General features: G+C 31.1%; 2 protein-coding genes across 6 annotated transcripts; one reads left to right on the top strand and one right to left on the bottom strand.

The window, feature by feature from the left end:
* The first annotated feature begins 1,909 nt into the window (after positions 1–1,909).
* Positions 1,910–14,925, top strand: LOC110775454 (zinc finger protein CONSTANS-LIKE 7). 5 transcript variants are annotated; one of them, XM_056833973.1, is made up of 10 exons: positions 2,333–2,473; positions 3,492–7,138; positions 7,226–7,258; positions 7,432–7,491; positions 7,643–7,702; positions 8,795–8,872; positions 8,968–9,024; positions 9,648–9,704; positions 9,799–9,861; positions 10,112–14,925. In XM_056833973.1, exons 2-10 carry the CDS (start codon positions 7,080–7,082, stop codon positions 10,314–10,316), a joined length of 672 nt encoding a protein of 223 aa, XP_056689951.1. In that variant the 5' UTR covers positions 2,333–2,473; positions 3,492–7,079; the 3' UTR covers positions 10,317–14,925. The 5 variants fall into 5 exon arrangements, with proteins under 5 accessions (XP_021835751.1, XP_056689951.1, XP_056689953.1 ...); XM_056833975.1 differs by lacking the exon at positions 8,795–8,872; XM_056833974.1 differs by lacking the exon at positions 9,799–9,861.
* On the bottom strand, positions 10,341–10,867 carry LOC130463513 (protein FAR1-RELATED SEQUENCE 5-like). The gene is made up of 2 exons (XM_056832660.1): positions 10,426–10,867; positions 10,341–10,351 (listed from the first exon to the last, which is right to left on the bottom strand). Exons 1-2 carry the CDS (start codon positions 10,865–10,867, stop codon positions 10,341–10,343), a joined length of 453 nt encoding a protein of 150 aa, XP_056688638.1.
* Positions 14,926–15,548: the final 623 nt, after the last annotated feature.

Raw genomic sequence — 15,548 nt, 5'->3', positions numbered from 1 at the left:
TTTTTACCTTAATTAGTACAGAACAGTAGACTTTTTGGGGTTAAGATTTGCTAGTTGAAAAGTATATTACATGCTCCCCCCCACCCCCACCACCATGTGGAGGTCCCCTAAGTATTAAACATGTTTTTTCACGGGAGTATTAAAAATGTTGATCATATGCTTGCTATTTTCTTTTGAAAGTTTAGCCACGCAAAGACAAAAAGACAAGCTACGTAGGGATACAAATTCGAAACGATCCGAGTTTTACCTTATTTGAGCTAATCTTGATAAGGTTTTCACTGTTCCAGCTTGTTTCGAGCTTAACCGAGTTATGCAATTTGTTGTTCGAGCTTTGTTTGCTAAGCATTAGGATGTTTCGAGCTCAGCTTGGACTCGCCGTTTAGCTCGAGCTAAACGAGCTTTTTTTCGAGCTTAATAAACGAGCTTTGAGAAATCGTCAAATTGATTTGAATCATATAATCAAGGAGAAACTTCACAAAATATATGTATGACTGGAATATTCTTTGGGATATTATACTACTAGATTTGCTTCTGTTTTATACATTTCTTGACATTTAAGGGTCATATATTTTTTTTTTTACAAATACTTATGAAGTATTGTATTCCGTTGAAGTTATTTTTTTGAGGTTGAGCGAGTTATACACGGGCTTATAAACGAACTTATAAATGAGTAGTTAATGAACTATAAACGAGTGCTCGTGAACATTAACGAGCCAAACATGATGTTGTTCGAGTTTCGCTCGTGAACATTTCGAGCCTAGAATTTTTATTCAAACTCGTTCATTATTTAATAAACGAGCTTTGACCGAGCTTGTTATCGAGTTGTTAGCGCACGTATCAGCTCATTTGCAGCGTTAAGACTACGTAATAATTATTTTATTTTGTACATAGATGTCTTTCAAAATTATTTGTGGAACATAAAATAATATTGGGTCGGATTCACAAGACAATACGAAACCAAACATCAGTCTCAATTATGCGTGTGAACTAGATTGGTTTTTTTTTTTTTTTTTTTAGAAAAAACTAGGTTGGGTTAACATTACATCGGCAGTAAATGACACACTCCCTAATAAGTGAGATAGTAATTGATAAATTTTTCTTAAATGTAATACTCCGTTTTAGAAATATTTAACTAGGTTGGATTATAATTGTTCCAAAATAACAAATTTTAGGTCAAGAATATGAGCAACTCACATGCGATAAATAATTATTGAAATCCCACTGAAAAACTCTCTCTAGATGTTCCATACTGAAGAATGAGATGAAAAAAATATTACCATTCAGTAAATTTGTTGAGTTATTTTTATGAGTTTATAAATGGTACAAAGACTTCTTACCTTCGGTGTAACCCAAACCCATAATTAATCGACAATTTTTTCTCTCACCTCCTTTCTTAACTAACTATTAGGTGCTTAATAATTAGCCATTAGCTTATTAAGATTCTTTTTCTGCTTCTCAAAATTTCATTGATTGGACATCCTTCTTCATTTGGAGAAAAAATAAACATCCCTCATTAAAGTCGTACATTTGGGTCTTCTAATCCAAGGACAAAATGACAACTGACCCGGTGACTCGTGTCATCTCATGGGCTTGGGCCTCACTTTACGTTTAGTAAATTTTGTACTCATTTTTTTCTTACCATTGCACAGATGAAAAGAACTGGACTTAAATTGAAGGCCCACATAGAGTCCTTTTACTCAAAAGGAGGCCCACTAAGAGTCCTTTTTTTGGGCCTACTAACAGCTTCTTCCAATCTTCCATGCTGTCAGCCTGTCACCTTTTGTACCAATCACAGAACAGTAAGCCCATCATCTATTAACCAACCAATAGAAGATAAGCTGCCACCTAGACTTCCCACTTTTTTTTTTGGAATTAAATTTAAATAAATTTGTTGTAGGATATTTTCATACTTATACTATGCCGCTCCCAAAATTTTGTGGACACTTTCCCTTAAAAAATAAAAATGAAGAGAGATAGAGAGATGAGGCATAAATCTTTGTTAAGGAGTCCTAAAAAGGAAGAGCAACAATTAGTACCACAAAATTATCAAAGTATTGGTACTTTAGAAGAAATTAAAGGGTTTTTGGGGATCAATCACATTGAAGCAAAAGTTGAAGAAGATGATCAAATTGTGGTGAATAATAATATTTGTGAGGAACATGAGTATTTTGGGTGGGATTTTTTTAGCTCAAATTGGGAAAGTGAGGAATCATTATTACCAAATCAAGAAGAAATTAGAGATGAGAGTTTCGATAATTATAAGTCTATTAGTGATGATGTTAATAGTGATGTGAAAAGTGAAAGTTTTGGGAGTTTTTGTGGATTTTGGGATGAAAATGTTATGGAGGATACAAAATCAAGCTTAAATCTCAACTTGAATTATGAACAAGTACTTGAAGCTTGGTCCAATCGAGGTTCTCTTCGAGCTCACAACCATCATCATCCTTCTTTATCCGTCTCAGATCATCATTACGTTAGTGTTTCTTCACTTTTAAGCTCATTGTTTTTCTGTTCTTTATATATACATTGTCGTTTTTTATTTTCCTATGTTTTCTATTTATATAGTTATTGCTTATTACTAGTACCTCCGTTTCAAAAAGATCTTTACAATTACTATTTACACGGATTCCAATGCAATATTTAACTACTAATATATCCAATTTCGTATGTGAAAAAATTATAAAAATATGATATTTTGAAAATACATCCCGAGGCCAATCTAACAAGATCTTACATGTAACGTTTTGATGTATACAATGGTGAGAATTTATGGTCAAAATTTTTATACTTTGAACACATTTTCCAAAGCGTAAAAAACTTTTAGAAACAGAGGTAATACATGATACAAAGTGTCCATGCATATATTTGTGGTTATAAAGTTCCTTTTACATTTCTATATATGCTATATGAATGGTGATTGGTTAAAAAGAGGTTGAGGACTTAACATTTTGAAATATATATATATATATATATATATATATATATAGATGGGAGAAGTACCAAATTTAGAAGATGAAAGAAGAAGAAGAGAAACGAGGGTTCTTCGATACAAAGAAAAACGTCAAAGTAGACTCTTTTCTAAAAAGATTAGATATCAAGTCCGCAAACTCAATGCAGATAAACGACCTCGTCTTAAGGTACTGTTAATTACTACTTCCTCTGTTCATTTGTATATGACACAATTATTTAGGCACGTTTGTCAATGCACGATTTCTAACACTAATATCTTCAATTATGGGTACGAAAAAATTATAAAAAGTTAATACTTAAAAAATATTTATTGAGACGAATGTAATAAGACCCCACACGACTATGTGTTCTCTTAAATATAAATCACAAAACGAAGTCAAATGAGCATTTTTGTAAATATTATGTAAAATTCAATTGTGTCCTATAAATAAGAACATAGAAAGTATTTTCTTCCCGTTTTAAATATTATCCTATTCGTTTGTGGTAATTCATACTCTCGTATCTATTTTTTGTATTTGCAGGGTCGTTTTGTGAAGAGAATTTCAGATAAAAAATTATAATGTATAAAGGAGGAAAATATCTTCACTATAAGAAGATATTTTCGCACTATTGAACTTTTTGCTGGTGACTTTTATTTGTTTTTGTACAATTCTCATCACTTTTTGCCTTTTGGTAATTATCAGCACTTTTTGGAAATTTCTCCAATACATTTTTATGTCTTGTGTATGGTGGACCACATTTGCATCAATCATTCGTACAATATGCATTTTTCACTTTTTACTCCCTCCTTTTTACAAGATATTCTTAATTTTCTAATCGGAAATTCCATAAATGTCTCCTATTTATATTTTAAGTCATAATTTTTTCCCAATTATCCATCAAACATAATTGTTGTTTTTTACATACATTTATTTTTCCGACTCAACCATCTCCACATCCATTTTTTTTTTACTTTTTATTAAACAAATCTTTACTTTCTCTCGTTTCTCATAAAAATACATAACAATTATTATTTTTCTTGCACACATGCAATTTCTTAAAAAGTCTGTAAAGTATCAAGATGATGAAGTGAGTTAGTCGGATTGCAACTGAATCTAATGTATTTTTTACCAAATAAAATATCATTTAAAAACGGAGGAAGTAGTTCTTATTATTCACAAACTCTTTTAGAATATAAATAATAACGGAAATATCCTCGTCCATCATCCATCATCCATCATGCACGATTGCAACAATTTTTCAATCATAATAAAAAAAATTACTCGGGTTAGTAGGTCCATTCTTAGGCCCATCATTAAATATCTTAAATACAAGTATCAACAAAAGATTTAATGTATGAAAAAGTAATACGAAGTGTATAAATAGTGGTAATGTCTTGTCTAAGTGGGGATCCCAAAGGTGGGGAGTAATTATGGTTCTAATCTTTCATTTTTTTTCCTAAACCACATAAGATGTCAATATAAACATATGCAATGTTAGGGTTTTGTTAATCACAATTGTTCAATTTTTTTTACGTGTAAATACATTTTTTTTTTTTTTGGATAAGTAAGATACAAGTAAAAGAAAAACAAGCTAATTAACTATCAGGCATAATACCGAATGGTGTAACGAATTACAATACATCATTTGTCGCACTTTTCACCATAACATGGGCAGAATGCACTTGTTCTTCTGCCCATGTTCTCGTTGCACCTTGTTGATCACACAAGTCCTAAAATCCTTACCTATCTTGAAAATAGCTTTCACTGTCCAACTGACAAGAATATTTGGCAAGAGCTGTTTCTGTAAGTAAGAAAGCAAGGTAGCCGAGTCAGTGTACACCACTATTTCGGTCAAAGAGGAATCCTTTGCCCATCGAAGAGCTCACAGGCAAGTCATTGCCTCAACATGTAGAGCCGATTGCCCTAAACCATACTCACAACCCCCAATGATTCTTGTTTCCGATGTGATTAGTTGTTGAAGAACCGGTTTAGAAATCTCGCCTATATACCCAACTCATCCCTGCTCTGAAAGTGAGTTTGTTCCATGCTCCGTCAATATGTATCACCGTACCATGGATATGCGAGATTTCTAAACCTATAAAGTTAAAACCTTATGACAATTGCATCTTGTTGATCATGCTCCGTCAATACATATTTTAAGTTAATGAGAATTTATGACATAAAAACATAATCATTCAATGATTCTTCCTTAAAAACGTCCTTTTTTTTTTGTTGATGTAAAGTGGGAAAACGTTTTTATGTTGACAATATAGCCTTTCGAAAGTATATAATCCGTGCTTCCAAAGTTCCAAGTTAGATGGCCATAGGAGATGGAAATCTTTTTATTTTCACACCTACTCGTATTATTTTTTCACTGCGGGGAATTCTTTGCAATTGTTACTAATCTATCAAATCTTTTTAGTTTTACCTCTTGTCAAATACAAAACATGGTTTTAGAGGCCCACTTAATGAATGCACATGTTTGGCAAGAAAAAGTACCCATCTAAAGTAAAAAGGGGAAATAATATCAAATCATTAATGAGAATTGATCACACATGCACCAAACAAATGAATTGAATCCAACAATTGGTACACTTTCCAAATTACTCTTAAATCAAAAGATAAAAGTTTTACTCCGTCTGTTTCTAAATGATATTCATGTTTTTCTAATAGAAATTTTTTGATCACCTCACTCGCATTCTTGACTTTCATTTTCATCCAAGACATGAAAAGTTTAACATTACTCACTTAATATTTGCGGACGACTTGCTACTTTTATCTAGACCTTCATATCCCATTTGAGCTTATGTTTGATTACCCTAAAATGTTTTTTGTTTTTATTTCAAGGGCGTGTTCGGCGGTAGCGTTTGAGGTAGCGGGTAGCATTTTGACCTATTCAAGACGCTACTTGTAAAATTTATTAGTGTTTGGTAAAGTAGCGATTTAGGTAGCGGTTAGCGGTTGAGGTAACGATTGGGTAGCTTTTGTCAAACGTTAAAATTAGTAGCGTTTAAGGTAGCGGGTAGCGTTTGCCAAATTTATAATAAAGTTTTAAATAATATTCTTGCTTTTATTTTTATTTTATAATATCAATCGCTACTTTTGCCTAACACTCATATTAGTTACCCGCTACTTTGACAGTTAACCGTTACCCGCTACTATTCACAGCTACTCGCTATTTCAACCGCTACCCGCTACTCAACCGCTACCCGCTACTCAACCGCTAAACGCTATCCGCTACCGTTAATTTTGCCGAACAGAGCCTAAACCATAATTTTATCATTTTCCAAAAATCATTATTGCTAGCTTATTATTTACTCCCTCCGTCCCGGAATACTTGACATGTTTTCCTTATCGGGCCGTCCCTTAATACTTGACCTGTTTCTAAAAATGGAAATATTCTAACAATATTATATCATTTCTCACTTCACCCCTATTAACCCACCCACCCCCTACTCCATACAAAAAATAATTAAAAATTCAACCCCTACTCTCCCCCAACCCCACCTCTTAACCCACCTCCCACTAACTACATTAAAATAATACCCCACTATCAACTACTACCTATTAAATTAAATAAGTCAATTCAAATTCCTTAAACTCTGTGCCGGTCAAACCGGGTCGAGTATTCCGGGACGGAGGGAGTACACACAATTACTTTTTCCTACATATCCCTAATTGCTATACCCAGGTACAGCCAAGATGGTTGTACCCCCTGCCCAAAACGACGCGCAGCGTCGTTTGGGTAAAATACCCAGGTACAGCCAACTTGGCTGTACCCCCTGCCATTGTTAAGCGCGTGGAACCCACGCGCGGGTAAGCAAATATTGTGGCACGTGATGGGAATAAATTTCGCGCAAGAATCGCCTATAAATACAAAAAAAAAGAGGAAAATCATTTCGAAAACCTTTCAAATTCTCAGCACGCAAAAAATTTTCTCTCTCCTCTGCCCACTCTTCTACTTCGTTGTTTTCTCTCTCTTAAAACCGCCATTAAACTTCCTGCAACCACCTCAATCAACTTTCTCTCTCTTCAAACCGCTACTAATCTTCATTATTAAAGCTGAATTTCCACAAAATATCAAGAGAAGAAATCTGTGACTTCTTTTTACTGAAAAAAAAGAGAAAAATGGATGTTCGTGACGAAATTGACATGAACAAGCTTCAAAATCCACCGAAAAGCAAAAAGTAAGTAATTACAATTGATTCTGATGTTTCGATTTTATTTTCGAACTAAAATGAAATCTAATTTTGCTTATTTTCGTTCTATTTCAGAAAAACGAAGATGCCGAAAGAAAAAAAGGAAACGTATGTAATTTAATTTCAGATTTCGAACATGCAACTGCTTTATTACTTAAATATTTGTTTAATTCAGTTATTTTCAGTATTTTTCTTTATAATGTTCAAATAATTTCATTATAATGGTCAATTTTTTGGTTTATGATGTTAGCAAACCCTAACTTCTGATTTTTTGGCTATAGGACTGGAAGATCTAGTGAAGAGCAAAAAATCGGGAATGCAAAGCAACCAGACATGAAGGAGTAAGTTATTTTAAGTTTTCGTAGATAAATTCATTTTAATTTACATATGTTCAATCAATTTTATGTTAATGTTCAATCGTTTTTAATTTAATGTTCATTTTCGTTGCGTGATGATTTAACCAAACCCTAACTATTGGTTTTTTGATCATAGAACTGGAAAATACGAAATTGAGAAGGAAATTGAAGCTGAAAAGCAAATAGACACATTCCAGTAAGTAATTTTTATGTTTTTGAATATCTATTTCTATTTAATTTGCGAATGTGCCGTTTTTGACATTTGGTACAATACAAATACAAATTAATGATACATTGTTCATATTCATAGAGATTTAACAATAATCTTATTGATGATTAAAATTTGGATTGGGAATGTCAATTAATTTAAATATTATTATAATAATGTAAATGTGATGAACTTTTGTTGAGTTTTTCTAATCTTATGTTAGATGTTCAATTTATGTGTAAAATGTTCATATTGTTTAAGCTAGATATTCATTTTGGTCCACTGAGTTTTGTTCATTCCTCTGTAAAATAAATTAAGTCTTGAGAACTCATGATAACTATCTTATGCAAAATGTTCAATTGATTATAGCAGAATATTCAATATCTTTTTGGAAAATGATCATATATTCCAAACTGGATATCCTTTTTGGTCTACTGAGATTTTCTTTAGGAATACTGAATTATTTCGAATGTTATATATATAATTAAAATGATTTGAACATTTGTTCATTCATATGTCCAAAAACTAAATCCAGAAATCATGGTAACTGTCTGTCTCCAAAATGTTCAATATATTTTGATAAAATATTCATTTTCTTTTTATAAAATATTCAATATATTTTGATAGTTCATTTTCTTTTTATAAAATGTTCAATTTTTTTCTGGAATATATTTTGTTACAGAGTTTTGTTTTGGAATATACTATGAATTATTTCTAGTATTATATTCATAATGGAAATGTTCTTTGTACTAATATTCAATTTTTCTACAGTAAAATTTTAAATCTACACTCATCTGCGAAAAATGTTCAATTTATTTTGCTAAAATATTCAATTCTTTTTAATAAAATGTTCGTTTACTCTGATATACTAAGTTTGGTTTAGAAATCTTCAATTATTTCAACTACTATATTCATAATTTCAATGTTTGAACTTTTGTTCATTTCTTCAGTCCTTTTTATTATTAAAACTCATGATAACTGTTTTTATGTTAAATGTTCATTTTGTTTTCATAAAATATTCATTTCTTCAAACTGAATTTTTCTCTGGACACTCATTAGTTATACATTTATAAAATCTAGAGAACAACCACAAAGGTTAATACTCAAATTTAAGCGAAGACCAACTAAATCCCAGCCAGAGGTTCAGAAAGTATTAAGGTATAAGATAATATAAATTTTTTATTAAATTTGAATGATTTTTAATATTATATAATATAATGTGTGCATTAACATCATATTAATAAAAAATACAGTGAAGGAGATGGGAAGGCATGTACAACTTCTGAGACAGAAGTTCAAAAACCATTGAGGTATAATATAATGTCCATTTTTTTACTACATTATGCATGTAATATAAATGTTCTTTTTCTTAAAGTTATTTGTTCAATTGTGTATGGCTTAATATTCATTCATAAATTGAAAGTTTATCTCATCTGCGTTTATGAATTATGTTCAAAAAATTTCCTCCTTGTGTTCAAAGTTTTTATGAATTATGATCAAAAAATTTACTTATTATGTTTAAAGCTTCTCCTATATGTTCAAAGCTTTTCTCCATTGTTCGTTCAAATTTTTTAACCTTTATGTTCAAAGTTTTTAGTCATATGTTCAAAGCCTTTCTTTCTGTTTATATCTCAGTCAAACTATTTGGTTATATGTTCAAAGCTTTTCTCCATTTTGTTCAAAGTTTTTAACCTTTATGTTCAAAGTTTTTAGTCAAATGTTCAAATTTACCTATTATGTTTAAAACTTTTCTCCATTTTGTTCAAAGTTTATTACCTTTATGTTCAAAGTTTTTACCCTAATGTTCAAGTTTTTAGTCATGGGTTCAAATTTCACAGTATAATATAATGTCCATTTTTAGCTTTTTAAATAATTTTTTATTAATTTTATATAAAATGACTTGTACGTTTACACCTTACTATTCAAATTACAGTGAAGGAGATAAGAAATCTTCATCAAAATCACAGCCTGAAGTTCAAAAAACATCAAGGTAAAAATTAATATGAATTTTCAATTTAGTTGAATCGTTCATAATTTTTATATAAAATAGCATGTATATTAAAAATATATTATTCAAATAACAGTGAAATAGATCAAGAAGAGTCTTCAAAATCTTTGGTACAAAGAAAGATTGCTACAAAAAATAGGTAGAATTTGGCATTTTTTTACAATTCATTTTCTTCTGCATATTTGTTCATAATGGTTTCATTGTTTGTTCATTCATTTGGAATTGTTTGTTCTTTATTTTTTATGGTTTATTCTTTATTATTGAACAACTCTTTCTTTCTTCTTTATTTGTAACTTTATATATAAATGATATTTTTCATACGTTTTCATATATATGATCACACATTTGTCGGTTTAATTTATTGAATTTTTTTGTTCTTTGTTTATCAGGGGCAACAACTTACTGAAACAACTTTTAGCAAAGAGCATAAAGCAGAACAACAAAAAAAAGGCTGCACAAATGGTAGCTGCAGCTGCTGCTGCTGCAATGGCCAGCAAAGAAGCTGACGAAAGGATAGATATAGCTGCCGTTGCAGCACAAATAGAAGCTGAGAAAATGGCACCTGCAGCTGATGCAGAAGACAAAAGAGTATGAAAAACCAATAAATCCCTAAAATAATCATAATCTCTCTTCATCCGACCATCACGCCAAAAGAAACTTAAAAGTCCCTCTTCTTCACTAAGCTCAAAGTCATAATAAAAACCTTCTTCACTGGAATTTCTCTGAGCAAAATACTTGATTAACTGATGACAGTCATGACCTTCAAGTTTATTAGCTTTTGCACGTGATAAAGCATTATAAGCATCACTAGCTGTAAAACCGACCATAGGTGATCCGCCTACTTCTTTCCTCAAAACCCTCAAGGTATCAGACACTTTAACACCACTAGCTTTTAAAGTAGACATAAAGTAAAGAGCCTCCTTACTAACCTTCCTTTGTGATCTTATCAAATGCCTCTTATTTAGAGGAACCATAACATGATTATGAATCATATTATGATTCACAACCGTCCATACACCATCTTTACCAATAGAAAACTGAACAAAAGCAGTACACCCAGTACGCGTATCCAATCTAGCATAAGACCTTGTTCTCTTCCTTTTTTCATCTTTAACCCCTTCGCAGCTACACAAGAACCGTTTCATAGTATAAAATTCACTGTTTTGACGCTTCCGACCTTTCCCAACCCTAATACCAAAACCTTTACTAAAAGCATATTCATTATACAAATCATAAGCTTCGTCTTCATTTTTAACTTCCTTCATCATTAACATAGATTCTGACCCTTCAACAAAAAGACTTACTTCCTTATTCACTGCGAAAGGAAGAAATGTTCAATGTTAAACTAGTGATTGTTCAATGTTAAAATAGTGAATGATCAATTTCAATAATAACTAACAATGGAAAATTGAAATGTTCAATATCCTTAAATAAAATATTCAATATTAAAATAGTAATGTTAAAAATAGAATGTCCATTCCTTAATTAGGTGTTGTTCAATGTACTTAAATAAAATGGTAATTACGAACATAGGTAATATTCAAAATCATTAAATAAAATGTTCATTATAAATTATAAATAATGATAAAATACTTGAATTAAATGTTCATTGTAACATAGGTAATGATCAATAACTCTTAATAGAAAGTTCAATATAATACAATACAATGTTCATTATCTAAATAAAAAATATTCATTATATTTCAATGCAATGTTCATTACTAATATACGTAACATTCAAAGTCATTCAATAAAATGTTCATTATTGTTGTAGACAATGTTCAATTTCCTTGAACTGAATATTCATATATTTGTTAAGAATGTTATAAGTAAACAATGACCATTGACCAATATTTTCTTTTGGGACAGAACAATTCAAAAATTCATAACATAATATGTATTTTATCAAAATATATAATGTTCATAAGATCTGAGCTAAAAATTCATTAACATTATATACATTGATAATAAATAAAATTATGAATAAAAATCGAACAAAAAATAACGTACAATTGCAAAAAAATAAGAAAATCTGCAGAAAACAAAAACAAAGAAACAAATCAAAATCGAAATATCCAGCGAAAACACGAAAAATAACAAAATTCTAAACACATTTTATCCAAAATCAAAATATAAAATCGAAAACAATCAAAACCAAAAACATTGAAATCAAAACAAATAAATGAAAATAATAAAAATATAAACTTACGTTCTGACATCAATGTACTTAAAATTCCAGAATTAGATTCGAAAAGAGCTTCAGAATTTTCCATAACTGCGAGCTCCATGGAAACAGAGGAGAGAGAAAATAGGAGAGAACAAATCGAAATAAACCCTAAGAACAAGATATATCGCAACTTGAAGAAGAAGAAACAAAAAAAAAAGAGTTAGAAAACTTAGGAAACTCAGGAAGGGGATAAAAGTACGCTGAACGACGTCGTTTTCGGGGGGGGGGGTACAGCCAGCGCTGGCTGTACCCGCATCACACGACGTCGTTTGATTAGGGGTACAGCCAGCTTGGCTGTACCCGAGGGCAGCCAAAAAATTGCGTTTTCCTACCACCCATCACCACGTCAACTTTTTGTACTTTTTCATTAAACAATATTTTACTTTTCCTCTCTCCTCACGAAAGTACACAACAATAATTATTTTTCTTACACACACATAACCGTTCCTGACATTTTAGGGCTATAGGCAAAGTAAGAGTACTGAAGACTAAAAGATTTCAAGTTCATACATCCAAATTTGAGACTTATAAATCCAATTTTGTGATTTATTTGTCATTCAAAGATTAATAAAATTGTGCAAACCATAAGTAAAAAATATAAATCCAACTTCGGAACTTATTTGCCTTCCAATAATTTGAGATATAAATTCCTCAAATACGCAGTAACACAGCGTATGAGAAACTAAAAAAGATAAGGCAAGAAATGACAAACAAGAAAGATTAAAAATTAAAATATAAAGAAGTACCTCATATAAAGGAACTAGAATTGACTTGACTACCTTCGTCCTTTAATACTCGCATCGGTTTGATCGGTGTGGAGTTTAAGATACTTGAATTGACTTATTAATTTAATATGAGTTATTTTATAGTGTGGTATTTTTTTAACATAGTTAATGGGAATGTGTAAGGGGTGGAGAGTGTGGAGTGAGGGATGTGAATTTTTAAATGATTTTTTGTTGGGAGTAGGGGTGTAGGTGGTTAGTAGGTAAGTGTGAGAAATAATGTAATATTGGTAAAAAAATTCCATTTATAGAAACGGTGCAAGTATTAATGGACAACCCGAAAAGAAAAGTGGTGCGAGTATTAAGGGACGGAGGGAGTACTCCGTTCGCCTCTTTTTGTTCTTTGTTTTTTTTATGGGAAACCTATAAAGGCTTAGATTTCATTAAACGATAAGCAAAAGTCCGAGCCTATTACATCTTCAATCAAACTAGGATAGACATCCACCCACACTCTAGTTGAGTAATCTATAGGACTCAAATGAGTTACAGCATGTGCCGCTCCATTAGCCTCTCTAAATACATGAATGAAATTAACAAAAGCAAACAAATTAGCTAATTCACCAATGTGACGGGTAATCAAACCAAGATAAGAGTTGTCATGTTCTGTAATACCCCGAATTTTTAAAACTCGATTAATTATGATTAATTATTTTTATTTAGCTTAAAATCGTTTTAAATTTTAATTTCGAACTTTATTTTAATTAACGAAATTTTATTTCATTTGATTGTTTTTAATATTGTTGAACGATTTTATTTTATTTTATTTTCATATTTTATAATTTAATTTCATATTTACGAGCTTAACAACCTTTTTAAAGCTTAATTATTTTCGGATTTTTAATCATTTCGAAATGTTCTTATTATATTCGAAAACTAAATTTATTTTTCGTTAACGATATTTTTATAAAGAATTATTTCGAAAATTAGTTTTAATTAAACATTTTTATTCCAATTAATTTCCTAAAAATAGAAATCAATTTTCTGAATTTTGCCTAACTAAAGTGAAATGACTAGAATGCCCTAAAGAGAAAAACTTCATTTTTTTTCTTCTCTTTCTTTGCTCTTCACGTGTACCAGGAAGAAGGAAGCAATTCCTTCTTTCCTCTCTTTCCCTCAATTCAGTCCTCATTCACTTGCTTATCCCCAAGTATTTCAGCTTCTCCTTCACTCAACTTATCGTTATAAACCACTAGAGAAAAAACCTCAAGTGCGAGCTCATTTTAAGGGGTTTAGTGCGGGCTTTTACATGTGCAGCACATGGCCTGCCCGCACTTGATGTTTCTCAAGTGCTGCCAATATTTTGGCAGCACTTGATGTTTCAAGTGCTGTCAATTTGGAAAATGGCCCACACTTGAAATATTTTGTGCTGCCAATTTTAGAATATGAACCCGCACTTGATATATTTGGTGCTGCCAATTTTGAAAATGAGCCCGCACTTGACATATTTGGTGCTGCCAATATTGAAAATGAGCCCGCACTTGACATATTTGGTGCTGCCAAATTTGAAAATGAGTCCGCACTTGACATAGAAATGGGCAGCACAAGCATAAAAATGAGCCGCACTTGGCCTATAAATGAGCCGCACTTGACCTAGATTTGTTATATAACCGATTTCCCTGCTACATATTACAATTGGACCACGCCACTAATTAACCTCCATACGTCATTTAAAAAGTATCCAATTATATAGATAATTTTATATAATTATAAATATAAAAGTCGATTACATTACAATCATATGAAAACTAGCATCCACAATTTAAGATTCAGTACAAGAAAATATCAAAGACAGTCACTGGTAATGAAGTTTGCGAACATTTCTCGAACTTCATCTATCTCCTCAAAGGTGAAAAGCCGCTCCCTCGTATTATTGAAAACCTTAAGAAGATCGACCATCAAAAAATATATATATATACTTTAGTTATATTATAAATATTGAACCGTACAATAAATTAGACTTAATTGTTCATAACAAAGAAATAATGAACCGTATAATAATAAGATTGGTTAATTTCTGTCCCGACTTTCATCTAATGACCTTAAATAAATATTTTAAAGTCCTTCCATGTTTAATAAACTTATTTTTATGTTTCGAATACTGATTCTCACCCATTTTGGTGAAGTTATGCACATTTAAGACTCGTTTGATCATTATCGGCCACATTTTGACTAAAATGGCTAATTTCGGTCCCAACTTTCAACTAATGAACTTATATTAGTATTTTAAAGTCTTTCCATGTTTAATACACTTAGTTTTATGTTTCAAAAACTCATTCTCACCCATTTTGGTGAAGTTATGCACATTTAAGCCTCGTTAGTTCATTATCGGTCACATTTTAACTAAAATGGCTAATTTCGGTCCCAACTTTCAACTAATGAACTTAAATAAGTATTTTAAAGTCTTTCCATGTTTGATACCTAATTTTTATGTTTCAAATACTAATTCTTACTCATTTTGGTGAAGTTATGCACATTTAAGACTCGTTTGATCATTATCGGCTACATTTTGACTAAAATGGCTAATTTCGGTCCCAACTTTCAACTAATGAACTTATATGAGTATTTTAAAGTATTTCCATTCCTAATACACTTAGTTTTATGTTTCAAAGACTCATTCTCACCCATTTTGGTGAAGTTATGCACATTTAAGCCTCGTTAGTTCATTATCGGTCACATTTTAACTAAAATGGCTAATTTCGGTCCCAACTTTCAACTAATGAACTTAAATAAGTATTTTAAAGTCTTTAAATGTTTGATACACTTAGTTTTATGTTTCAAATACTAATTCTCACCCATTTTGGTGAAGTTATGCACATT

The sequence above is a fragment of the Spinacia oleracea genome, chromosome 6 (assembly GCF_020520425.1).
Source record: "Spinacia oleracea cultivar Varoflay chromosome 6, BTI_SOV_V1, whole genome shotgun sequence".
NCBI classification, from domain to species: domain Eukaryota; kingdom Viridiplantae; phylum Streptophyta; class Magnoliopsida; order Caryophyllales; family Amaranthaceae; genus Spinacia; species Spinacia oleracea.
This window is presented reverse-complemented; position numbering and strand designations above follow the sequence as displayed.